This window comes from Kogia breviceps, chromosome 1 (assembly GCF_026419965.1).
Source record: "Kogia breviceps isolate mKogBre1 chromosome 1, mKogBre1 haplotype 1, whole genome shotgun sequence".
NCBI classification, from domain to species: Eukaryota; Metazoa; Chordata; class Mammalia; order Artiodactyla; family Physeteridae; genus Kogia; species Kogia breviceps.
The window spans coordinates 113,678,304-113,704,259 of NC_081310.1; the positions used below are offsets into that span (position 1 = coordinate 113,678,304).

The 25,956-nt window shown below is 36.8% G+C and overlaps 1 protein-coding gene across 5 annotated transcripts in view; it reads left to right on the forward strand.

Moving 5' to 3' along the window:
- The first annotated feature begins 1,640 nt into the window (after positions 1-1,640).
- GPSM2 (G protein signaling modulator 2) overlaps positions 1,641-25,956 on the forward strand; it is a 63,096-nt gene continuing 38,780 nt past the window's right edge. The window contains exons 1-6 of one of the 5 annotated variants that reach the window (XM_067041167.1): positions 1,646-1,792; positions 8,554-8,695; positions 15,735-16,037; positions 24,711-24,932; positions 25,315-25,450; positions 25,806-25,948. In XM_067041167.1, the coding sequence (XP_066897268.1) occupies positions 15,982-16,037; positions 24,711-24,932; positions 25,315-25,450; positions 25,806-25,948 (557 nt within the window). In that variant the 5' untranslated portion in view covers positions 1,646-1,792; positions 8,554-8,695; positions 15,735-15,981. Of the gene's footprint in view, positions 1,793-8,553; positions 8,696-9,694; positions 10,012-15,734; positions 16,038-24,710; positions 24,933-25,314; positions 25,451-25,805; positions 25,949-25,956 lie in introns of those variants that run through there. The other 4 variants (XM_059078596.2, XM_067041171.1, XM_067041169.1 and 1 more) reach the window with 4 other exon arrangements.

Here is a 25,956-nt window from a genome sequence, read left to right on the forward strand (position 1 = left end):
GGCAGGGAAAGATGGTTTAGGGTTTTGCGGGTCATGGCAGGGAATTTAGATTTTATTTTAAATCAAATGAGAAGTCACTAAAGGTTTTCAAGTAGGAGTAGGAGTAGGACATCTGATTTATACCTTTTAAAAGATAATTTAGAAGATAATTCAACTTGAGTAATATGGAGATAACTAATATGAGTGATAGAAAATCATATGTGTAAGAGAAGATTTGCAAGGGGGAAATAATGATTCATTTCTGACATGATGAATTTGACATATTGTACTTCCTTTGTGGCTTTCATATCAACACCCCCAAAAGAATTTATGAGTAAGAAAAGATTATAATACTTATCTCTGAAATAGTACAACCAGCTAATTTAGTTGTTGCTTCTAAGCACCTGATATTAAGGGTAGTTGTTGATAATAACGATAAGTTACCATTTATTGAGCAGTCAGGCACGATGTTAACCACTTAACAAAATTTACCTCACTTAAGCATCACAACCACCTTTATTAAAAGAGGATTTACTATTTGTGTTTTACAGTTGAGGAAAAACTGAGGTTAAAGAAGATAAGGATAACTCGTTCAAGGTCAATCAACCAGTAAGTGGCAGAGATGGAACTCAAATCCGGGTCTAGTTTGATGCCAAAGCTGTTATTTTAACCCCTTTGCCATTAACACGTTCTCAGTTAGAGATACTGAAAGAGGAGTTTTCTTAACACAGCCTTAAGCCTGTAAAAACCTTTAAATTTCATTTCAGTGGAGAAATATCTATTTGAGAAATAATACGATTAAATTCATCAGATTAGTTAGCCGAGAGAGATTATAGTCAGTATTTTTGTAAAGCACAAACAGACCTATTTTTCAGTTAACTTGACGTGAAGAGGAAGGGAATGGAAATAAAACTTAGCCTTCCTAGTGTCTTTGGAATGTAGCTGCTTGAAACTGAGCAAAGCTGCCACCCAACTTTCCCGGGAACCAGCGATTCTGCAGTCAACACAAGTTTGCTTTTTTAACAGCTGGGAACGCCGGAATTGTGACACAGCCTCAAGAACTGAGGCTGCCTTGTTCAGACTTCCACACGGGTCCCTCTGTTCCTTTCATAGAGCCCTATTTTTCTTAAACATCCCACAAATGCCACTGGGGGACTCATTCTCCGGGCCGGAACCAAGCCTTCAGGACAGGCGGCACTTGCTTGGGCTTCCCATCTTTTAAAAGGCTGTGCGCCAGACCCTGTCTGAAGGACGCTTTCTGGACGATATTTATCGCCCACCCTTCAGCGTCTGAAGAAGAAACAGGAGGGCAGGAAAGCAACTTCAACTTGGTGGTTGAGGACAGACGCCGGGGCAGCGGAGGGACTAAGAGCCCCAAGGTCCCCCTCAGGCCGACACGCACTCCCCAGCCCACCCCAGACGGCGGAGGCACAGCGCCGATAGCCCCGCCCCGCCTCGCCTCCCGCGCTGGCCATTGGCGTGTCCGAAAGACGCGGGGCGTTGTCGGTTTGAATGGGAGCGCCTGGAGCTGTGGGGCGCAGGCGCAGAGGAGGGGCGCGGCAGCGGGCGGGCGGGCGGCTCTGTGGGACCCCTGTGTGGCGGCTGACTGGCCGGGAGGCGAGGCGAGCCCGGAGTTCTGACCCACGTGACCTGTAGGGGTGGGGGAGGGGGGGTTGCGCGCCGGCCTCCCGCGGTGCCTGTGCCTGGGCACCCGCCGGGGGAAGGGCCGCTGCCACCGGCCCGTAGCCCAGGTGGCCCCTGCTGCAGCTTCGCCGCGTGCGCCGCGCTCCCCAGACTCGCCGGCCCTCGCGAGGTGAGTTCGGAGGGGAGTTTGTGGGCGCCCCGCGGAGGGAGGTGACAGGGAGGGGGCGTGTGGGGGGTGGCGGGCTGCTTTGTTCCGGGCGGGAGGGGGCCGGGGTGGTCGCGGGGTCGGACGTTGAGAAACCTGAAGCTCGGGGTGAACAGCAGCCCGCTCCAGGTCGAGCAGTCGGGTGCTTTCAGGTTGGAGATTTAAAAAGAAGAGTACATTCTAAGAGCTTCATTCCCTAGTTGTTTTTTTTTTTAAATAAAAAGTACAGTGGGATACAACGACTTCTTACGTATTCGGAGTGTGACAAACATTAAAAACCCGAAACCCTGTGGAATGAAATCCGAGGCGGGTCGCGTTCACTTGTAGTCGTGAGTTTGGTGTCTAAAGCGGGCAGTCTATTTCAGACACCTGCGTTTACCATATTGACATTCATGGACTTTGGGGAAACCAACCTGTCGACTTACCGTAGAAATTGATAGTTGCTGCAAAAAAGTTTTAGTAAGCAGAGAAAGTCAAGAAAGCGCTTTCCTGATCATCTATAGAATATCTTCGAATACTGAAAAGTGGAAAACATAATTTCCTTGTATTGATGGTAACCAGTTAGTTCATTTTACCTGGTATCATTTGAACTCTGAAAGAAAACGAGTAAGGATGGAAATTCTATTTGCCTTAATGCATAATTTAACACTCCTGTGGAGTTGAACGAAGTAGATTCTTGGCTTTCCTTTCAGTCAGCTTGTATTGGAGTCGCTGGTGGCGTGTGTGGGAAGCTGAATTTTCAAGTTGCCACTTTAGAAGGGTGCACGGAAGATTTCTGGCTTGATAATCACCAGTGTGATCACCTCTGATAAATACCACTTTTGCTTGGCTTGTCATTATTCAAGAAGCAGCTTTGGTTGATCATTTAGAAGTCAGTAAGCAGTATTAAAAAGGGTTAGATCGCTGTTGGTTGACCTGTGTGTGTGTGTGAGTGTGTGTAGGTGGGGACTCAGGGGAGGAAGAACAGTCTCATACCTACTCTTCTTTCCACCCTACCATGGATTCCTTCTGACAAGGTCTTTCTCAGGCCATTATTTATAGTGTGAGGAGTGGAGCAGATACAGAGTAAAAAGTTGTGTGTTATTGTTTTAGAGGCATTACCTCCAAATCCTCTTTGGCTAGATAAGCTGTTTAGTTGTATTTCCTTCTGTTATTAAATCAGACATGCAGTGTTACAAATATTATATTTTAATATAAATCTCAGACTTGGTACTAGGCTAATTAAAACAAAGATAGGTTATAGTAGTTTTTTAAATGGCCTTGTTCTTAAGCATAAAATGTTTCTAAGATTTACCTAAAAGATAAAAATTCTGTAATTACTTCTCTGGAATTTTAAAATTGAAAACCTGACATAGATTTAGACTAGTGTTCTAAATCTATTCTGATAGATGTTACTTTTTATAATAACAATGGCAATTATCAGTATTACTATTCTATTGAGTACTTTTAAGTACCAGAGCCAGGCACTGAGGTGCTTTTTATAAATCATATTTCTAATCATCATGACACATGTTGGATAAGTATCATTACGCCAAACCAACACTGAGAGTTTAACTAGCTCAAGATCGTATAACTAATAAGTCACCGTGCTGAGATTCAAACCGTGGCCTGGTCCCAAAGCACATGCTATATTGCTTCTTTGTTTGTTTAAATCTCCTCCAGGTCTCTGGATTCCATTTATAGAGACATAATCCTACTTTTAAGATGCCTGTATGTGCTCTGTTTTGCTGTGAACTGTGCAGAAATATTTCAACTCTTCTTTTAGGACGGCTATTTTCCTTTCAATGCTTTATAAGTCACATAACATTTTCAGTGTCCTTTTACTCATCTTTATAAAAACAGTAGAAATATAAGAGTAAGACTTTCCTGAGTTATTTACGTGACTATGAATATACTCTTTACTTTGGAGCAGAAATCTATTAAAGTCTGGTTTTCTCACTGCCATAGGATTCTTTGCTGCTTCATACTTCTTATCTTCTTCCCAGGCAAGAAATCAAAAAAATTTGTTGGATATTGATTATGTGCAAAGCAATTTGCTTGGTGTTGTGAGATAGCGGAGAGAAAGGTTCCTTTTCAATAATAGTTTCTCGAGTTTTTGCAGTAACTTCCTTCTGTCCTGGCTCTATCTGTTGCTGCCCGTTTATCTTCCTAACACAAATCCAGCTTTGCTATTCCTTTGTTGAAAAAATTACAAGGTTTCTCATCATATAAATACAAGGACAAATACTCCTCAGCCACGTACATGTTCAGTGTCCCTCACAATTTAGTACCTTCTTAGACTTCTCTTTTACTACTGCTAACCCAGTGTGCTCATCCTGGCACACTTTATCTGCAATCCCACCTCCTTTTGCTTGAGCATTCCCCATGACTGGAATGCCTTTTCTGGATTTGCCTAATAAGGTTTACCCATCCTTCAAGGTGCAGTACAGATTTCCTTGTCCAAAAAGCTTTCCCTAGTCCTTTTTACTCAGAATTATTCTTCCCATATCCTCTCATAATGTCACTGAATTGAACAGAAACATTTTTACACTTAATTGTGATAACTTTCAGAAGGAGAAAACAGTTATATTTTCCTATGAAGACTTCTGAATTCAAACTCTCTAGGGATTCTTTTTAGGCATTTATAATCATTTTGCATTTGGGATTTATTTCTCCTTAAAAATGTGTTTGAAACCAATTTTGCCATTTCATAGTTCTTCTGTTAAGAGAACTGATTTATTGTCATTTACTAACTCAAGAATGATGCTCAGGAAAAGGGACCACTTCTTTTCTCCTTCACTATTTAGTTCTTCATACATATATTAATTGATTTAAACTGATGGCTGACCATCATTGGTAGTAATAAAGGGCTTCTGGTCATATTTTCTGGTGACTTGGTGATGAGTTTTGCTCAAAGTAGTGTTCTCCCCATTGTTTACTAATAAGTATTTCTCTTTTTTTCTTTCTGACATAGTAATGTCCTAATAAGATGATGTTTATTTTGCATTTACTTCTTTGAGCTCCTATTAATTGCCTCATGTTTGTCCGATAATTTGTTTATTTATTAACAAAAGATTACAGATTGGAAAGGGCAAAGATTAATGTATATATTTAGGTTTGGTTTTTGTCCTTTTTTTTTTTTTTTAAGAAATTCGGTTTAGTGTGAATCATCAGTGTTTTTGGATTGCAGACATTTTCTTGTAATCACCTGGCCTTATAACCTGAGTAGTCATTTGAAAGGTACTGAAAATATAATTGGGGTTGATTGAATTTTTAAAAAAATTATCATTGTGTCTTCTATAACCTTGATATAAAAATACTGCTATGTGTCCAATTTTATGTGTTTACAGTAATGAACTAAAAATCATTTATGTGTCTAGTTGAAACTCTTCCAAAAGGTTATTAATTTTACTAATAGATTAAAAGTACAATATATTTTAAATTGTTTTATAGGAGGGAAAATTAACATTATTTGTGGACTCTGGGCTTCAGTTTGAAGAAAAATAAAACCAAGTAATAGGGAGAAAAATACTAATTTTATTCTAATGAACATATATAAGACTTTTCTCCTTTAGTTGGACATACTTATGTTCTTAAATATAAATAAGTAATCTTGTTGAAATAAGATTTTTGATTCATTAACTGCTTTGCAGGGAAAAAAGGTAACCAAGATTAGAGCTGTTTGCATAAAAGAATCTTCCTTTTGTTCTTGAAATTTTTAAGCAACTGTTTCATCCTCTATTAAATTATTGTAATCACTAAGGACTGTAATTTCAGAACAGATTTAATGATTAGCGTAGGCACTGGCATAATTCAGATTGGCTCTGTGTTAATCTAAAAATAGGTCCCTTTTCTAGTTTATCACCCCCTTCCTCCAGGAAAATATTCAGTATTTAACTTCTTTCTGATTTATCACGGGCTGCCAAACCTTAAGACACTAAGAGGCTGCCTGTGCAGTAATGATTATATTTTGTAGCGCTTCGTGTAGAGATGGTTGGAAACTACTGTTGAACTACAAACTTTCAGCCTATCTCATAACTAGACTCATACACTTGGTCCTTTCTCACCGTTAAACAACAATGCTAAGATGAAGGCTTGAAATATTCAAATACCTTTCTTCTAGGTTACATTTTGTTTTAGTATTTATCTAATTTGAAATTTCATATATGGTGTTTATTAATGTTTTGGTTATCCAGAGAACATATTCTTTTAAGTCCTTTTAGCTTTATGTGATGGATAAAAATATAAATGCTCTTCACCAAAAAAGGGAGTTTATATATAGTTGTTTAGAATGGTGAGCTTTTAGGTGTAAACCTTGGAAAAAATGAAAAGGAATTCTTATTTTATATTACTAAAATTATTTTTGGATTATACAACTTTGAAATAGATGCATTCATTGTTTTACCTTTTTAATGTCCACAGCTCTAGACCTGAATTTCTTGTTTTCTGATCTGCCAAGAATAAATATGAGAGTTTAAAATCAATAGTGCTTTTACTTTGCTTGTATTTGCTGTTTTTTAGAATGGCCCATGAGGATTAATTTCAAATATACATGGGAACCCTTCTGACTGGTGATGTGCCTTTAAGATATAGATTTACTTGGAATCTAGAACCATTATTCTAATCTATTCATTGAATTTATTCTATTAGCTGATCAGTAGTCACAGTTTATTAGAAAGTTTTTATAATGAAATATGTATTTAACAGTTACACTGTTAGTAACACTTGTTTTTTAACCTAACTTGGCCTAACATCTTACAGACTTATATTTATTGTTGCAGACTTAAAGGTTAGCAATAAATTGAGATGTAACCTTAATTGGAGCACATACTTTAGGATTATATATGTGCTAAAGGAAAACTTTACTGATACAATTTTTATAGCATACTCTGTGGCAAATTCTCATTTCTCCAGAATGACTGAGAATAGAATCATCTGCTTTACTTTGTACCATGATTGTTTATTTTATTAATTTCAGATTGTATAAAGTAATTTATATTTGATATATATAATTATCAGTTAACACTAAAACTATGTCCAACACTATAGATAGATATAGATAGATACACACATGCCTATAATCTTGAGTTCACAGTATTATGTGACAGTTTGATTATATTATTGGTTTAGGGATTTAGTATGTTGAGTAAAGAATCAGACCTTTTATGCATTGCTTTATTTTTTTTTCTCCCATTGCAACTTCTCCTTAATTTTGCCACTGACTCATCACAGTTTTTAACATTTGAATCTCATTGGTACTTTAAAATTTTTTAGTTTTAAAGATGTGCAAAATTAAGAAATATTAGTCACTCATTCTACCTCCCCCTCCTTCCCCATTTATCAGATTTTATCTAATATCAAATTTTCTCAAGTTATCTTTTTGTTTCTTTCAGCTATTATTTGTGAACATAGCACTTTACCAAGTACAAGTTTGATACAAATAGTCCATTTTGTTTTCCTCTGGAAGTATCACTCTTGCAATCCAATTTGTCAGTTACTGTGCCTATTGCTACTGTTCCACCTGTCCTCAAAATTGGAAGTCTTGTAAGCTCTCTGTCCTGCTTGACCTTTGCCTCTCACCTAGCCCGTGGGCATTGTTTTTATTTTTCTGTAGGTACTCTTAGCTAGATTACTTAATCAAGTACCCAGTCGTTCTTGATCCTGACTTCCCTTGCTTTAGGCACTGATTTCCTACATCAGTCGTATATTCTAATGTCAAAATAATTTTTCTTGCCTTTGATTGGCTCCTCAACACCTGCTACACTAAAATCAAGCTCTGAACTCTATGTTGGACTTTGCTTACTACACCCTTTGCTTTTTCTTACACTCTTCATATTCTTCTATGTAAACTTCCTGCTTTTACCTTCCTACTCCTGATTTTACATGTATCGTTCCTTATACCTGCCACCTTGTTAGCACTGTAGCTTCCAGATAAAATGTAATTAGAAATACATGTTTGGATTAGGTGACAAGCCATATTTAGACCATCTACAAATAAATTAGTGTCTGCTTACTGATACATAATTTGACAGAAAATAACCAGTTTACTTAGGGTAGTTACCTGAGTTTATTTTTATAAGTGGATGTTTTGGCATCCTACTTTGCTACCCCCATTAGTACTATAATGTGTATTTGTTACTCTAACCTGTACCCTGAATTCTAATGTGAAAGAACTTTATTTTAAATGTGTTCTTCATTCTTCCTCAGTATTTATCCCAGTTCCAATTCATAAAGAGCTCCTGTATTTGATTTGAAACATTACAGCTGAAGGGATTTGGAGAATTTGAGTATTGTAACTTAAAGGGAATTATTAGGATAAGAGGAGTTTAAAGAATTTAGATTATCAAACCTGGAGGCAAGAAAAGTAAGATATTTATTATCTGATGGGTGTTACCACATTATAGAGACACTTAAATGAAAGAATCAGACCAAAAGTTATTGGCATTTAAGTTGCAGTCAGGAGTAGATAGTTTAGATTAATTGAAAGAAGGACAAAAGATATACAGTTGACTCTTGAGCAGTGTGAAGGTTAGGGTCGCTGACCCCCTGGGCAGTGGGAAAGCCACGAATAATTTTACAGTTGGCCCCCCATATCCGTGGTTCCGCATCTGCAGTTTCAACCATGTGGATTGTGTAGTACTGTAGTATCTATTTATTGAAAAAATTCCCCGTTTAAGTGGACCTTTGGAGTTCAAACCCATTCAAGGGTCAACTATAATTGTAACTGTCTATCCCTTATTTTTCAGTCACCTAGTTTGAAGATACTTTACTGCTAATCGAGTAAAAGGGCTGGGATTTATTGTTTCCTCTGATTGCATACCTTCGACAGTATCTAGAAGTCCACCTAGGTGTATAACGGGAGTCTGCCTGTTTTGACCTCCTAATCAGGTAATTAGACATGAGGTGATCAGAGTTCTCTACTAGTTGATCTTTCTATATGCTTCTGTCAGTTTCTGGGATATGGAAAATAATTATTACTTTCTCTTTATCTATGATCAGACCAAAAGATGCTGTGAGCTAGCAATTTTGTTAACAGTGAGGTTTTTGGAGCATTGTTTGTTAAAACCTGGGAGATGCTATTAAGGGCATATATGTTTCTTGCAAATTATTAATTGTAAGTCTTAACGGAGGTTGGAGGTTAAACTTGATAACTTCTTAATATTCTTACAAACCTGTAATTTCCATTCCATTTCCTGGTCCTGTCATTAAATTTTATTATCTTAATTATTTTTAAATATTAAAAATAATTTAATATTTGTTGTAAATTTTATTAGTGTTATCTAGTAATATGTAAACTATATGTTAAATATGAAGTGGGTTTGTTAACTCCATGTGGAGCATGAATGAACACGTTAGTAAATTGGTTAGAGAGTTTTTGCAACATGAATCATTGAATCAAGAATTGCTTGTTTGGGACTTCCCTGGTGGCACCAGGGAAGAATGGTTAAGAATCATTAAGAATCCGCCTGCCAGTGCAGGGGACACAGGTTCGATTCCTGGTCCAGGAAGATCCCACATGCCACAGAGCAGCTAAGTCCATGCACCACTGAGTCTGCCCTCTAGAGCCCACAAGCCGCAACTGCTGAGCCCACGTGCTGCAACTACTGAAGCCCGCATGCCTAGAGCCCATGCTCTGCAACAAGAGAAGCCACCACAGTAAGAAGCCCATGCACCACAATGTATAGTAGCCCCCACTCGCCACAGCTAGAGAAAAGCCCACGCACAGCAACGAAGACCCAATACGGCCAAAAATAAAATTTAAATTAAAAAAAAATGTTTAAAAAAAAGAGAATTGCTTATTTGTTCAGTGAATAATTGTAAGGTAAGAAATGCTACGTAGAGACTTCCCTGGTGGCATGGTGGTTAAGAATCCACCTGCCAATGCAGGGGACACAGGTTCTATCCCTGGTCCGGAAAGATCCCACATGAGCGGAGCAACTAAGCCCGTGCGCCACAGCTACTGAGCCTGTGCTCTAGAGCCCATGAGCCACAACGACTGAGCCCGAGTGCCACAGCTACTGAGCCCGAGTGCCACAACTACTGAAGCCCACCTGCCTACAGCCTGTGCTATGCAGCAAGAGAAGTCCCTGAAATGAGACGCCCACGTACTACAACGAAGAGTAGCCCCCACTCTCCGCAACTAGAGAAAGCCTGCACGCAGCAACGAAGACCCAATGACGAAGACCCAACACAGCGAAAAATAAGTAAATAAATAAATTTATTTTTTTAAAAAAGAAATGCTACCTAATTGTTATGGAGATTGAAATTTAAGAGTGACTTTTGCGGAGGGGGATACTTTTCCTTTGAAGATAATAAAGCCATATTATAAATAGTTTTTGGTAAAATAGTGAATTGTATTCTCTGTTTTCTTGCTTATTTAAAAAAATTTTTTAGGGCTTCCCTGGTGGCGCAGTGGTTGAGAATCCGCCTGCGGATGCAGGAGACACGGGTTCGTGCCCTGGTCCGGGAAGATCCCACATGCCGCGGAGCAACTAAGCCCGTGAGCCATGGCCGCTGAGCCTGTGCGTCCGGAGCCTGTGCTCCGCAACGGGAGAGGCCACAACAGTGAGAGGCCCGCATACCGCAAAAAAAAAAAAAAAAAAAAAAAAATTTTTAGTGGTTCTGTATGCAGTCCTAATCAAGTAAGGTATTTTGCAGCTCCATTTATGTACATTTGTTAATTAAATGCTTACATTTTAATAAGTATGAAGTTAACATTTTTTTAATGATTGAATTTGGGGATTTCATTATGATCTCATGGCTGGAAAAATATTTCAATTAAATTATAATTTAACTTAATTCTAAGTTAAGTTAATTCTAATACCTCACCTTCTGCCCTGTAGTATAAATAACAACCTAAACCTCAAAGTGGTAGTGGAAGACAGTTTAATTGACAGTGTAGCTGTTGTGTAATTTAGATGCACTTTGGAGCTATTGCTATGAATATCTACACTAATTCCCTTAATATTTTTTATTAAGGAAAAAAAGTACAGTGGAATTCTGAACAGAAGGAAAAGAGAAGATTTGTTGGATTAATAACTGCCACCTACCTTTTTTCATCTTTCCTTAGACACTGCTTCCTTTGTTGGCCAAGAGGGAGGTTAAGAGGAATAATATTTTATATTTCTTATGTGCCAAACTGGTATTAATATGAAAACCTCATTTCCTCTAGGAAGCTTGTCAGTGTTCCCAGGGCTAATCCTTTCCACCTTCCTCCTCCTGCTCTGTTCCATACTAACCTCTCTCTAACTATACTTAATTAACAAAGCAGCAGGAGTGTATTATCTAGAGTCTAATTTATGTTATAGCTGAAATACTTAAAAGGATATGGAAGAGGAATTAGGCTCTATTGGATGGCAGCAGAAGGGAGAAAGGGGTAGAAATGGAAAGATTGCTCAAAGTGTGGAACAACTGTCTAAAAGGACTATTCAAAATTAGGATTAGCTGCCTTGTAACCTTTCTGGAAGTGTTGTAGTAATATGTTGGACTGACTGACCTATGGGGTTGTTTATAATGCTGGATTCCAGGAATGAATGAATGAATGAATAAATAAATAAATTTTATTTATATAAGCACATATATCTTAATTTTACCTTATTTGTCTCTTTTAACTGTTACCTTAAAGATTATAGTTTACTTTCCTCTTTGATTCCATTGTTGACCCATTGGTGTCTTTAGTAGCATGTGTTTAGTCTCCATGTAATCATTTTTTTCTCATTTCCTTTTCTGTGGTTGATTTCTAATTTCATGCCATTGTGGTCAGAAAAGATGCTTGAGATAATTTCTATACTCTTAAATTTGTTGAGGGTTTTTTTTGTGCCCTAGTATGTGGTCTCTCCTTGTGGGAAGCAGTCAGCCTTGATAGCAGGCTGTGGACGTGCCAGGCGTGCCGCCACTGCTCAAAGGGACTGTCCCTACTTGTTCCCCTCCTTGTTCCATTCCATGGGAGATAAATCACCAGGGCCCAGATATCAGAAAGAATGTAAAATGAGACAAGCAAAGCTGTCTCCCTGCTGCATGTGCAGGTTACTTTTGCTGATTCTGGGTTTATGGGTTTCCTCCCAGGGAAGTTAACCTTGAGCTGAGACAGTCTTCAGATAATGTAAACCACCATCTGTCAACCTTCCCTTTTCTAGTCTATATAATCTGCAACTGTAGTACAATAAAATTTGCCTTGCAACCAGCAGTTGTCTTGGTCCTTCTGACCCCATTCGTCGGTGCTATTTCAGTTCCTTACCCTTACCCTTCTGACCCTGGGCAGTGAGATCCTCTTTCTCCGGCTGGTCTGCAGCAACTCCTAGAGTATGTTCCATGTGCACTTGAAAAGAATGTGTATTCAAGTTTTTTGGATGTAATATCCTGAAATTATCAATTAAGTCTAACTGTTCTGTTGTATCATTGAGTATCTCTGTTAACTTATTGATTCTCTGTCTGGAAGATCTGTCTATTGATGTGAGTGGGGGTGTTAAAGTCTACTATTATTGTATTCCTATCGATTTCTCCCTTTTTGTCTGTTAGTATTTGCTTTATGTATTTGGGTGATCCTATATTAGGTGCATATATGTTGACAAGTGTAAAATCCTCTTCTTGTATTGATCTTTTATCATTATATAGTGTCCTTCTTTATCTTTCTTTATGGCCTTTGTTTTAAAGTCTATTTTGTCCGATATAAGTATCGTGACCCCCACTTTCTTGTCATTTCCATTTGCATGAAATATCTTTTCCATTCCCTCATTTTCAGTCTATAAGTGTCCTTTGCCCTAAAGTGGGTCTCTTGCACATTGTACATGCTCGTTTTTTTAATCCAGTCTGCCGCTCTTTGTCTTTTGATTGGAGCATTTAGTCCATTGACATTTAAGGTAATTATTGATAGATATGTATTTATTGCCATTTTAAACCTTGTTTTCCTGTTGATTTTATATTTCTTCTTTGTCCCTTTCTTTTTCTTTTTGTTTTTCTGGTGATTTTCTTTTGTATTATACTTATGTTCTCTTCTTTTTGGTTTTTGTGAATCTGTTGTATGTTTTTGATTTGTGGTTACCCTGTTTTTCAAGTATGTTAACCCCTTCCGATATCTACTTGCCTTAGACTGGTAGTCATATAGGCTCAAACACATTCTAGGAGAAAAAATCTACATTTTCTTACTCTCCTCCCCCACATTTTATAATTTTGATGTCCTCTTTCACATCTTCATGTTCATCCTTTTGCTTCTTCTCATTGTGGTTATCATCACTTTTACAGAAAATTTTTTGATTTTTTTTTTTTTTAATCTGTGTACTGGCTTATTTAAGTGATTTATTTTCCAATTGTGATTTTCTCTTTCCTATAGATTCTTACTTCTTTTCTATTTAGAGAAGACCTTTTAATATTGCCTTTAGTTTAGGTTTAGTATTGCTGTATTCTTTTATTTTTGCTTGTCTGAGAAGTTCTTTATCTCTCCTTCTATTCTAAATGATAATCTTGCTGGGTAGAGTATCCTAGGTTGCAGATTTTTCCCTTTTAGGACTTTGAATATATCTTGCCACTCCCTTCTGGCCTGCAGTGCTTCTGTAGAGAAATTAGCTGTAAGCCTTATGGGGGTTCCTTTGTAATTAACTTTTTATCTGTGCTGCCTTTAGAATCCTCTTTTTATTCTTAACTTTTGCAATTTTTATTATAATATGTCTTGGTGTAGATCTGTTTGGGTTTATCTTGCTTGGGACCCTCTGTGCTCCCTGTACCTGGATATCTGTTTCCTTCTTTAGGTTTGGAAAGTTTTCAACCATAGTTTCTTCAAATACATTTCAATCTTCTTTTCTCTTTCTTCCTCTTCTGGCATCCCTATTATGTGTAGTTTGGCATGCTTTATATTATCCCATAGGTCTCTCATATTGCTTTTGTGTTTTTTTTTCATTTGACTTTCTGTCTGCTGTCCTGATTGGGTGATTTCCATTATTCTATCTTCCAGGCCACTTATTCATTCTTCTGCATTATTCAATCTGCTCTTCATTGCTTTTAGCTTAGCTTTCATCCCTGCAAATGAGTTTTCTAATTTTTCTTGGTTCCTCTTTATGGTTTCTAGTTCTGTTTTACAATACTCTGCATTTCTGTTGATAGCCTTTCTTAATTCCTTCAGTATTTTCATTAGCTCCATTTTGAAATTGGTGTCTATTAGACTGAAGAGGCCTGCTTTATTTTCTTTCAGGGGAATGCTCTTGGTCTTTTAACTGGGAGTGGTTCCTCTGCTTCTTCATTTTGCTTATATTTCTCTTACTCCGTGAGTTTAGGAGAAACAGTTACTTACTGCGGTCTCGGAGGGCTGTTTATATGTGGGGGTGTCTCTGTGTTGCTTGTGTGAGTTTAATGTATTTGGTGCGCGGGCTGTTTTAGTATGGATGTCTGTCGCCTCTTTCCTCAGCATGTGCTGGTTGTCATCCGGTTGATAGAGGGTGTGCCCATGCGGTGGCAGGTGCCCTGTCCTGGGGTCCTTGGTGGTGGCAGTGGCGGCTCAGGCACGCCCCTGGAGCACGCGATGGCAGCAGAGGTGGCTTGCAACGACTCTTGGAGTTCGGGCAGGCAGTTGTGGGGACCTGTGACCACTCCTGGGGTCCGGGAGGGCAGTAGGGGAGTCCCATGACCACTCCTGTAGAGGTTATAGTTTATATATGATGGTCTGTTGTTTCTCTGTGGTATATCTGGATATTGATTCATTTTTATTTGTCCTGCTTAGGACTTAGTGTGCTTCTTCAATCTGCTAATTAATGTCTGTCTTTGATTCTGAAAAATTCTCAGTGTTTATCACTGAAGATTTTGCCTTTGCTCCTTTTTCTGTTTTTCTTTTTGGTACTCTAGTTAGACTTCTGTTAGAGCCTTTCATTTTTGTCTTCCCTTTTCTCTGAACTGCTCTTTAGTATTTTTCATCTCTATCTATTTGTGTATGTCTGGGTAAACTCTTCAGATATTCTTCTAGTACATTCATTCTCTCTTTAGTTTATCTGCTGTCCTGTTTAACCAGTAATTTGAGTTACTAGTTTCAATGTACATAGCAAAACTTTTAATAGTAGCAAAACAAAATCTGAAAAACTACAAGCCAAATGCCCATCAACAGCAGAATGAAAAATACATTTGGTATACAATGGAATGTGATACAGCAATAAAACATGCAGATTGTAGCTATGTACAACAACAAGTGAGGTGGATCTCAGAAACATAATGTTGAACAAAACCATACAAAACTAAACAATATATAATTTAAACCTATATAGACAGTTGTGGCAAAGTTATAAAGAGAAGGAAGGAAATAATGAACACAATTCAGTTTAGAGATCACCTTAGATGGGTTAGGTTGCGGCACCTGGGAGACTTCAAAGACAGTGCTAATGTTCTTTATCTTAAAGTGGGTGCTATTGTGTCATTCTACCATACACATATTTCCTAATTTTCTTTTGTACTTAGTTAAAACATTTAAAAATCCTTAAAGATTTTAAATAGGATGTGCCTTGAGAACAAATGATAATTTATAATATTATTATCAGCACAAACATCTTCTTTGAATAAATATGTTTACAGAGTTTAGGATTGACTTGTTCAAATGAATTATTGAAATTTCATTTTACTTGTTAATAGCAGTTTTAAAAATCTTGAAGTATCATAATTTTAAGATACTAATATCATACATATTCTTCTATGTTTGTAATAGAAAATATGACATAAAATTATTTATTTCAAACCAATTTAAAAAATTAAAGTACAGGTCTCAAATAAATATCATATACTCACATCCTTATTTAGAAGCCCTCCGACAATTAAGCCCTCTGCTGGTTTTCTCCCGTAATTGACAGGACAGCAGTCTGTGAAGTTACTGTGTGATGATATACAGCTTGGAAGTACGTTAGGTTATTCTTTGAAAATAGGACTTCAAGCAAAACATCTTGTATTCCTTTTGCAGAAATGTTGCTGAAGTGCTGCTGAAAGGGCCAGAGACGCAAGGATTTGGGACACATTTTGAACCTTTAAGCTGTCTGACATTGACCTCCTTTCATTATTAATAAAGAAGAAGCAGGAGCTTAGGATGTATTAACACCAACTCATTAATATACTAACCAGACAATGTTCTGCAACAACTCTACATTGTAGAACTGGATTGGCACAAAATGAAATAATTTCTTATTATACCCAGCTTATAATATGACTCGATGGAGGAAAATCTGATAAGCATGAGGGAAGACCATTCTTTTCATGTTCGTTACAGGTAAGACTACTGCTTTCTTAGTGGGTAATTTTAAATACTTATTTAAACGTGTATTTAACTCTGATCTTTTCAAGTTTAAATTTGAAAGTACTAAAAATATACTAGCCATAGTTAGAATCTCCTTTAAGCAGTGTTTTCTTTTTGTTGTGGTTGTTATAAGTTTTTATATCCTTTCTATAGGAAAATGGTAGTAGAGACCAATTATTTACTATAGTTTGTTTATTAATGTTCTGTGGAAGAGTTTATGAATAGTTAGTTTAAACTTTGTTACTCTTTATATAATGCAAATATAAAAATGAAATATATTTCTGAATCTCTGAGGGCAGAGGATGGATTTTGTAGTGTAGTTGGCTGAATGACCTAATTTTTCTGTTAAAATTTTTAGTGATCTCTTATAAATGAGCTTTTAAAAAAATGGATATTAATGTTGGAATGGGTGGGTACTTTCTAAACATGATAAACTAATAGTTTAATATTTAGTGGTAAAACTGGGGGCTTCCCTGGTGGTGCAGTGGTTAAGAATCCACCTGCCAATGCAGGGGACATGGATTCAAGCCCTGATCCGGGAAGATCCCACATGCCACGGAGCAAGTAAGCCCGTGCACCACAACTACTGAGCCTGTGTGCCACAACCACTGAAGCCTGCACACCTAGAGCCCATGCTCCACAACAAGAGAAGCCACCGCAGTGAGAAGCCCGTGCACTGCAACGAAAAGTAGCCCCTGCTCGCCACAACTAGATAAAGCCCATGAGCAAAAACGAAGACCCAATGCGGCCAGAAAAAAAAAAATTTAGTGGTAAAATATTAATGACATTTCTGATACATTTAGGAAGAAAGCAAGAATATCTGCATCATCATTATTTAACATTTATTTTGGAAGTTCTGGTCATTGTACTAAACTAAAATAAAGACAAACAAATATTAGAATGGAAGACAGTTATTAGTAAGGTGATTAGATATTAATAGATTCCTTATCAAAACTGTTATAAGTTATTTAATAATATTTTAAAAACATCAGAACTTATGGCTTTGAATAGTATTCAAATCCCTAATGAGTGAAGATGTCTGATACCAAATTTTGGATGTCTTAACACATGCATAGGAAATAGTGAGGAGATTTACTGTCCTTTGCTTTGGAGCAGATGGTCCATGTTAGGGCATGGTGCCAAGGAAGTTTAAATAGGTAAGCTGAGAGCATTTCTATTAAAAATTTAAAATTTTCAAATAAAAGAAAATGGAAGACATTCACCATAATTAAAATGAGCTTTTAATAGAAATGCTCTCGCTCTACCCTCTGGGGCATAGTTCCAGGAACCTCTGTATCCAATGTGAAGTCTTGCCAGTTTTACCTCCTAAATGTTGCTCAGATTTATCCATCCATCTGGATCCTCCCCACCACTGCTACAGTTCAGTGTAGCAGTGAACTAAATCATCTTCCCTCCAGACTCCCTGCCTTCTCCATTCTCTCCACTTGGAATCTGTCTTTTAAATTTGCCTCTAGAGGGCTCTGTCTAAAAACACAGAGTTAATCACGCAACCTGTGCTTTAATCCCTTTGGTGGCTCCTAGTCACCTGTAGGGCAGAGCCACACTTAATATAGTATACAAGAGCTTGCATTGCCTGGCCTCTACCTATTCCTTCATCCTTACTTCCTTCCAGTCCTCACCTTGCACTTTGAGCTCTGGTCCCCTGTGCATGACTCAGTGCCTTTGCTCATGCTACACCCTATGACTTGAATGCCCTTCCCACTTTCTTGGTTTAGCTAATTCTACTCAATATCTAAGATTCAGTTCAGAAATATTCTCTTGGAAACCATTTCTAAACTCCATAGTTTGGCTATATGCCCTCACATATCGTGTGCATATCTCTTTCTTAGCACCAACTGTATTACAATTCAGTGTATCTGTTTATATGTTTGTCTCCTCCTCCCTGCCACTCCCTTTTCTTTTTTTTTAAAAATTTTTATTTTTTGGCTGCACCGTGTGCCATGTGAGATCTCAGTTCCCCTGACCATGGATAGAACCCGCGCCCCCTGCAGTGGAAGTGCAGTGCAGAGTTTTAATCACTGGACCACCAGGGAAGTCCCCGCCACCCCTTCTTTAACCATTTAGCTCCCTTAGGGCAGCCATGATGCCTAGCCTGTGGTCTGGCTTGTAGTCCACATTTGATGGAATTGTCCATTGAACTTCACTGGACATAACCATCAGATGAACCTGGTAAGATGTTTATCTGTCTTGCTAAACGTTTTCAAGAGTGGTTTATTTCTTAATATTGTAACAATAATAGATAAGCAGGAGCGGATTGTACCTCTGCCTATAAGAAGGTCTTAGATTCATCCTTTTTTCATGATATAGCATAGGTCAAACATGGTTATACATTGATATAGGACTTCACCAAAAGAAATTTAAAACTCAACTGCTTGTAGTAAGACTATACCAAACAAATCTCTGGTTTCATCAGTGCTGTAAGATCAGTATTCTATACACTGACTGGATTATTGTATAACTGCAGGTAATAGTTTGTATTCCTTGTGTTAGGAGTTATGGCCCAATATAGGTTATTTTTTTACTGTGGAAAACACTTAGCATGTAAAGTTTTATCTATCTGGTTCTTTCATTGAGAAGGTCCTCATCTATCTCTGGAGGAGCTTCTGTGGCACAATAAGTTTGTAATTTTGAAGTGGAATAATTCTTCAGAAACTAAGAAACCTCCTGAGAGATATCAGAATGCTTTATGAAATAGTTTACAACTTATTTGTGGAGGCAGAGAGAAATGGAAACTGATAGTAAAATGGGATTTGTTTCTAAACTTTTAAAAAGTGTGCAATTGATTTTAAATAACTTGTTAAATTTTTTAGGAATGATAATAATACTGTGATTATATATTTTTAAAAATTTATTTATTATTTATTTTTTGGTTGCGTTGGGCCTTCGTTACTACGCGCGGGCTTTCTGTAGTTGCGGCAAGCAGGGGCTACTTTTCGTTGCGGTGCACGGGCTTCTCATTGCAGTAGCTTCTTGTTGCGGGGCACAGGCTCTAGACGCACAGGCTTCAGTAGTTGTGGCACGTGGGCTCAGTAGTTGTGGCTCACGGGCTCTAGAGCGCAGGCTCAGTAGTTGTGGCACATGGGCTTAGTTTCTCTGTGGCATGTGGGATCTTCCCAGACCAGAGATCGAACCCATGTCCCCTGCATTGGCAAGCAGATTCCTAACCACTGCGCCACCAGGGAAGTCCTGATTATAATTTTTGAAAATGGCTCCTTATCTTTTAGAGTTACATACTAAAATATTTACTAATGAAATTATATGCATTCTGGAATATACTTAAAAAGAATCTGAAGTTGTAGAGTGCGGGTGGAAGTCAAGATATATATATTGATAATGTATCATATATTGATAATTGTTGGTGTAGAAGGATGGATGTATCAGGTTCATCATACTAGTTTCTCTAGTTTTATATTTCTTTGAGAAATGTCCTTGTTCATACTTGTTACTGTGAATAACAAATATTTCAGTACTTTAATGTAAAAATTAGATTATTGCACATAAGTTGTAAAGGAATACAGTTTTGGTGTTGAATTCTTCACTTTTGATAGATAAATATAGTGGTTAATTATATTCTTTCTGAAGAATAGTTTGAGGTAATGTGGAGTGGTGGAAAGAACACTGGATTTGGAGACAAAGACAGGATTTCACTTCTCAGATGTGTCATTGTATGATCTTAAGCAGGTCACTGAGCATCAGTTTCCACTTCTGTAATAATACCCATCTCAGAGCATCATTTTGGGAATTAAATTTGATATAATATATAGTTAGAATCACTTTAAAACTAAGTTACCAAAATTTAAATTTAAATCAGGATGGTTTTGCACTTTCCCTTTTATAAAGTAAACTGGAATAATTAGATATATATGGTAAATTGGATGCATGAAAATTGTTTATGGGGGCTAGGACTGGTAATGGAAAAGATCCACGCCCAAGTAGAACACATAGAAGGTGGAGCTAAGGGCTGTAATGAGAGAGTGGACTGCCACAGAAGACAGCACAATGGAGAAGATGGCAGGGCACTCGCTTTGATCTTAAGTCCTGAATCCCATCATTTATTCTTAATTAGTATGTAAGTCCTGTCAGATTTGGACAAAATCAGTTATTAAATTTTTTTAAATGTTGTAGCATCAAGATTTTAATCCTCTTTTGCTTTCATTGATATACTATAAACACAAGAAACCAAAAATGAGGTAAAAAAAATCGAGTTGTAGAAGAAAAGTAAAAAACAATAAAATATAAAAATTAAAATAAATTGAAATGATGTGTTTGTGCAGAAGATGAGGAATTAAAGCTATAATGTTCAGTCTGTTAACAAAAATGAAAACATTTCAGTCAAGGATAGTAATACTGTCTTTATAGTTATTAGAAATGTACTTTTTTGATTATATAATTAAATAGGCCATTAGGAAGAATAAAAGAAACTTTGTATGTGGGATGTATTTTAATGGAGAGCTATTTTCCTGGTTTGTCTTCTATTCTGGGTATGTTCTTTGTTTTCAACCCAACTGGTAAACAAATGAAGTAATTCTATTCTCTCATAGAGACAGAAAGGATATGAAATTACTTTCTCTGTTACTATTTAATGATCTTCTAAAAAATTTATAAACCAACCTGCGTTGGCTGTTTTGTAATTAGGTATATTTGAGGTGTTGGAGATTTTGCCAGAATATTGACTTATTTTCCAATAAAGTAAACCAGAGCCATAATATATGTCAAAATAAACTGTAATAAGCTAGAGAGTTTTGAGCTTTATTTTGGGTATTCGTTACTGAAATGACTTTTCTAAGGTAGGTTCTCCTGTAGGGCAGTCTCACCTCATGCACTTTAAGGACAGCTGTGTAGCCAGCAGGGTTCCAGGTGGCTACCACTGTTTCCAATGAGAATTATGTAGAGTACCTTTTTAAAAATTTGTAGCTCTTATGATACCATTCAGCCTTATAGCTAACTTTTGTTAGAGGCAACAACATTTGGATTGATGGTTCCATTGTAATGTTGTATAAGTTTTAGTCCAGGAGGTCACATATTTGTGGTGAAGATATTTATTTGAAGAAGATGCTTCTGTGTTTTATATGGATATACTGTTATTAACTTCCAGTTTTTACATATGAATAGTGCTGACAAAATATTAATCTATAGTCAGTCTTAGAAAGGGAAAATTTTATTTGCGCCAACCTGACTGAGGATTATAACTTGGGAGACAGTTTTTCAGAAAATTTTAAGGACTGTTCTGTCTTTGAGAGGTTAATGCACAGTCATAAAAGTTTTTGAGACAAAGGGTTTTACATCAAAGTAACATGTTGACAGTTTACATAGTCCAGCAAGGTGAGTAGTGGATTATTGTGACCCTTACAGGATTGAGAAAGGAATGTTGTGTCTTTAACGAGTTACCTGCTGGCTCCAGGAAGAATTGCTTTTTTTTTTTTTTTTTCTTTTTTTTTTTGGCGAGTAGGCATTCCTGTGTCTTCTAAGGGGATCTAGTTAATTATAATGCAGGTGTACAATGCTCACTAAAGGGGAGAGGGTAATGGCTCAAGTGGCAAAGAAAATTTTATGTTAATTTTTTTTGTCCTGCCTTAAAAATAATTTTGTTTCATCAATAGCCTTATCTCTAATTTCCTGGCCAGCAACCTAATCGTCCTGAACTGATGGTTCTAGTGTGACTATTTCTCTACCTCTCCCTTGGTGAAATCATGTGCCATCATTAGTATTCCATTGTATGGTGGCATGTAATTTTTTTTAAACAATACTCTAGTGATGGGCATTTAAATTGTTGGTAGTTTTTTGCTGCTGTGACCATCCTTTTACATATATCCTTTTGAATTTGTGTACGTGTAGCTTTAAGATAAATTCCTAGCAGTGAAATTGCTCAATATATAATTTTTTTCCATAATTGGTATCATGCTTAAATTAAAATTTGTTATAGAAAAAAAGCAATGTATTTTATATGTAAAAATATCTTTTCCAATTTTTTTCCCTATGATAATTCTTAGAAGTTCAGTGGTTTTAGTATTTAGACAAATAAAGGCAAGTAGTTCAGGTACTTCATCTAGCGAAAATAAAACTACATTTTTACATATTAATCTTTTGCTGACTCATTTCTCTTCACACATGCAATACACCAGTAACCTTATAAAACCTTAAACAAAAAAAATCTTTTTTTAACTCTTTCATCTTCAAAAATACAGTTCCAAAGGGCAGTTGTCACTTGTGAAAGACAAAAATAGGCTTTTTAAATTTGAAATGACCTATAAAGAAAAATAAATACAGCAATTTAAGGTTTCCAGTAAACTGATTTATATTTCCACATGCTTTAGCTCTCCCCCCACCCCCGCTCCCTAGTCTAATGTTGAAGCAAAATGTTAAAAAGAGGTTAACTTGCATTATTTTACTTTGACCCATAAAGGGAGGGTGAAGTCACTAGTCTAACTGTGAACAAACAGTAGCCTTTGGCTAAATCACCTGAATTATTAAAAAAAGATACCTGGATGTAAAACTTAAAAATTACCTGTCAGAGATGACTACTTTCATCTGCTTATTCTGAGCCAGAAGTCTGCTTTGAACCTTTGTTAATTGGCTCTATTAATCTTAGTCCAGACTTTTCATTTAGCTTCACCTGGTTCATTTTCCACTTTTACAATTCCATTTAAATTTATGACTCTAAGGAAACTTGAAGTTTTATAGACTAAAAGACAGCACCTGAAGAAACATATTAATTGACCTGCTACTAAAAATACAAAGTGTAATCATATTTGAATGAGTTTAGGGTGAGTGGTGGTTTAACTCATATTTCCTGTTAAAGCAGTGATACTCAACCTGCCTTGTACATTGGAATTACTTGGAGGCTTTTAAACAATACTGGGGACAGACCTCACGCCCGAGGGAGTGGGACCCAGCATTGAGTTTTAAAAAATGCTCCATGTGAGCTCTGCTGTTGTGCAGCCAGGATCAAGAACCACCACTCTGGCAGAGTTGTTCAAAGCTAATTGTAGTAAGGAGTAATTTAGTGCTGCTCCAAAAATTAAAATTCTTGATGAGCTAAATCAGAGTCTTCCAAAGGATGGTGTTATACCACTGGTGGTACATAAGGTAATTTTACTCGCTTTTTTATTTTAATACTTCCATATTTGTTTTGAGGTGCATTAGAAAATAAACGTTAAGTATCACATCAAACTCACAGTTTCGTAGATACTGCTTTGGATGAAACTAGATTTTTTTTTTTTAACGGCATGTGCCAATTTAAAGGAGTTTGCCAAATTTTAGAAACACATTTAAATGAATGATTATGGAGTACATAGACATGGCAGAAATCATGAAAATGTTGAAGAAACACAATGGCAACTTTGGTGAAGGGCACCTACTAAAGGTTAGGATTAGAAGCGGAAGTAATGGTGCTTTTTCTCCTAGATATATTTATAGTATCTTAATTTTTCTGGCTTTTAAAATTCAGTGACAGACTTTGAGAATTAGAATTTCTGCAAATCTTTAAATCATTGCTTCCTAACATAAAGTTTCTTAACACTTAGTTCTTTCATAGAAGTGTACCTTGTGCATCAAGATATTTTGCTCCTCTATTTTTCTAAGGTATAGGTGATCCTGTGGTGATAAGACGGGGAAGGGTGTGTGTGTGTGTGCTCGTGCACGTGCATGGACACATATGCGATAGGATAATATGGATAGTATGAGATAGGGATATGTGGTAGGAGGGGTTGATGGACAGGTTGAGTAGATCACCTGCATACCTGGATAGAGAAGAGTATTAGTTATAGGACTTCACCTCCCACAAGCACCCCTATTCTCCCCAAACTCTCAGAAAGTCTAAGTCTGCCACAGTTCAGAACAGTTTAGGGAAAACTACTAGGTTCTCTTATTGGTAAAGTAGGTTGCTCTGGGTGAGCCAAGTAAAATGAGCTCTGTCGATGAAAAAATTAATCAGTGGATCTAAGAAAGAAATGGAAAATTTTATTCAAGCCAAATTGAAGATTATAACCCGGGAACACCTCTCAGAAAACTCAGAGAATTGTTCTACCTGTTTGAGTTATGTACATTTTTGAGACAGAGGGCTGTACATTAGATGATGTATTATTGACATTTTACACAATCCAGATTTACACAAAGCAAGTAATGGGTCAACAAAGCAAGTAGTGGGTCATGGGGTCATCGTGGCCCCTTAGAGATTAAGAAGGAAGGTTATCTCCTAAGGAGTTGTGACCCTTGATGAGATTAAGAAGGACTGTTGTCTCCTAAAGATGTCTGGTTAATGCAGATGTGCAATACACAATAAAGGGGAGGAAGGATGCCAAATGGTCAAAGAAAAATTTTATGTTTAAATTTTTCTCATCTTGCCATAAAACACGAATTTTATTTCATCAGCTCCATATAGAGGTCTTTAGCTATCATATAAAAAAGACCTCTGTAGCTGAGAGACATTTGAATAGGCAAATAAGCTTTTGCTATAAATAATAGTTTACTCTTTTATCAATAATGTATATATACTTCAATTATAGAGGCTGCTGTTGTAAGCAAGAGTAGCCACAGTCCACATTTAAATTTTATTACTGGAAGTTAAAACACTGTGGTGCATTTGTAATGTAATCTTGTAAATGTCTGTGCTATATAATTTTATAGAATGGAAGCTTCTTGCCTAGAACTGGCGTTGGAAGGGGAGCGTCTGTGTAAATCAGGAGACTGCCGTGCTGGTGTGTCCTTCTTTGAAGCTGCAGTTCAAGTTGGAACTGAAGACCTAAAAACACTTAGTGCTATTTACAGCCAGCTGGGCAATGCTTATTTCTATTTGCATGATTATGCCAAAGCATTAGAATACCATCATCATGATTTAACTCTTGCAAGGTAATTAATTTAAGCTGCATTCTCCCTAAATTAACTGTCACTTTAAAACACATTTTCATTCAATTAAAAAAACTAACAATTCAGTACATTTAGTGAGTTCTAATTTATTAGCATTGAATTTTAAAACTAATCTTTAGGCTGAACACAGTTTAATTAAATAAATGAATAGTAGTGAAATGATGCTAGAGTTTAATTAAATGAATGAAAATTAATTAAATTTAAATACAGAAACGTAAGTTTAAGATTTTTATTTAAAGTAGGTTTCAAGGCTAATGGGTCTTTCTTACCTTAAGCATGTCAACTGTTCTCTAGGGAAAACTGTATTCTGGCTGCTTTATATTTTAACACACCATTTGCTTTTTTTCTTTTTTTTTCACCCCAGGACTATTGGAGACCAATTGGGGGAAGCTAAAGCTAGTGGTAATCTGGGAAACACCTTAAAGGTTCTTGGGAATTTTGATGAAGCTATAGTTTGTTGTCAGCGACACCTAGATATTTCCAGAGAGCTTAACGACAAGGTAATAAGGAAACATTAGATGGTAGGCCAAATGTTTTCATTGAAATTGCTTTGTGTTTTAATCCTATTTAATTATACTGTAGTTTATCTAAAAGTTAATACCAAAAAAAAGTATTTGTAGAAAAATGGAAGAAAAAGAGAAACATAATGAAAACATTTTAATAGATGAGAAAAAAGAAATAATGAGAGGTCCTTCTTCCATAAGTAGTCATGTGTTTGGTTCTGTATGGATGGCTAATGTAAATATTTCTTTCTCTTGACCGTAATATCAAGGATATTATGAATAAATATATGTGATAGCATTATAATACTTGGCCTCTGATTTCAAATTGTAAACTGCTGTTATCTTCATCTAGGTGGGAGAAGCAAGAGCACTTTACAATCTTGGAAATGTGTATCACGCCAAAGGGAAAAGTTTTGGCTGCCCTGGTCCTCAGGATGTAGGAGAATTTCCAGAAGAAGTAAGAAACGCTCTGCAGGCAGCTGTGGATTATTATGAGTGAGTAG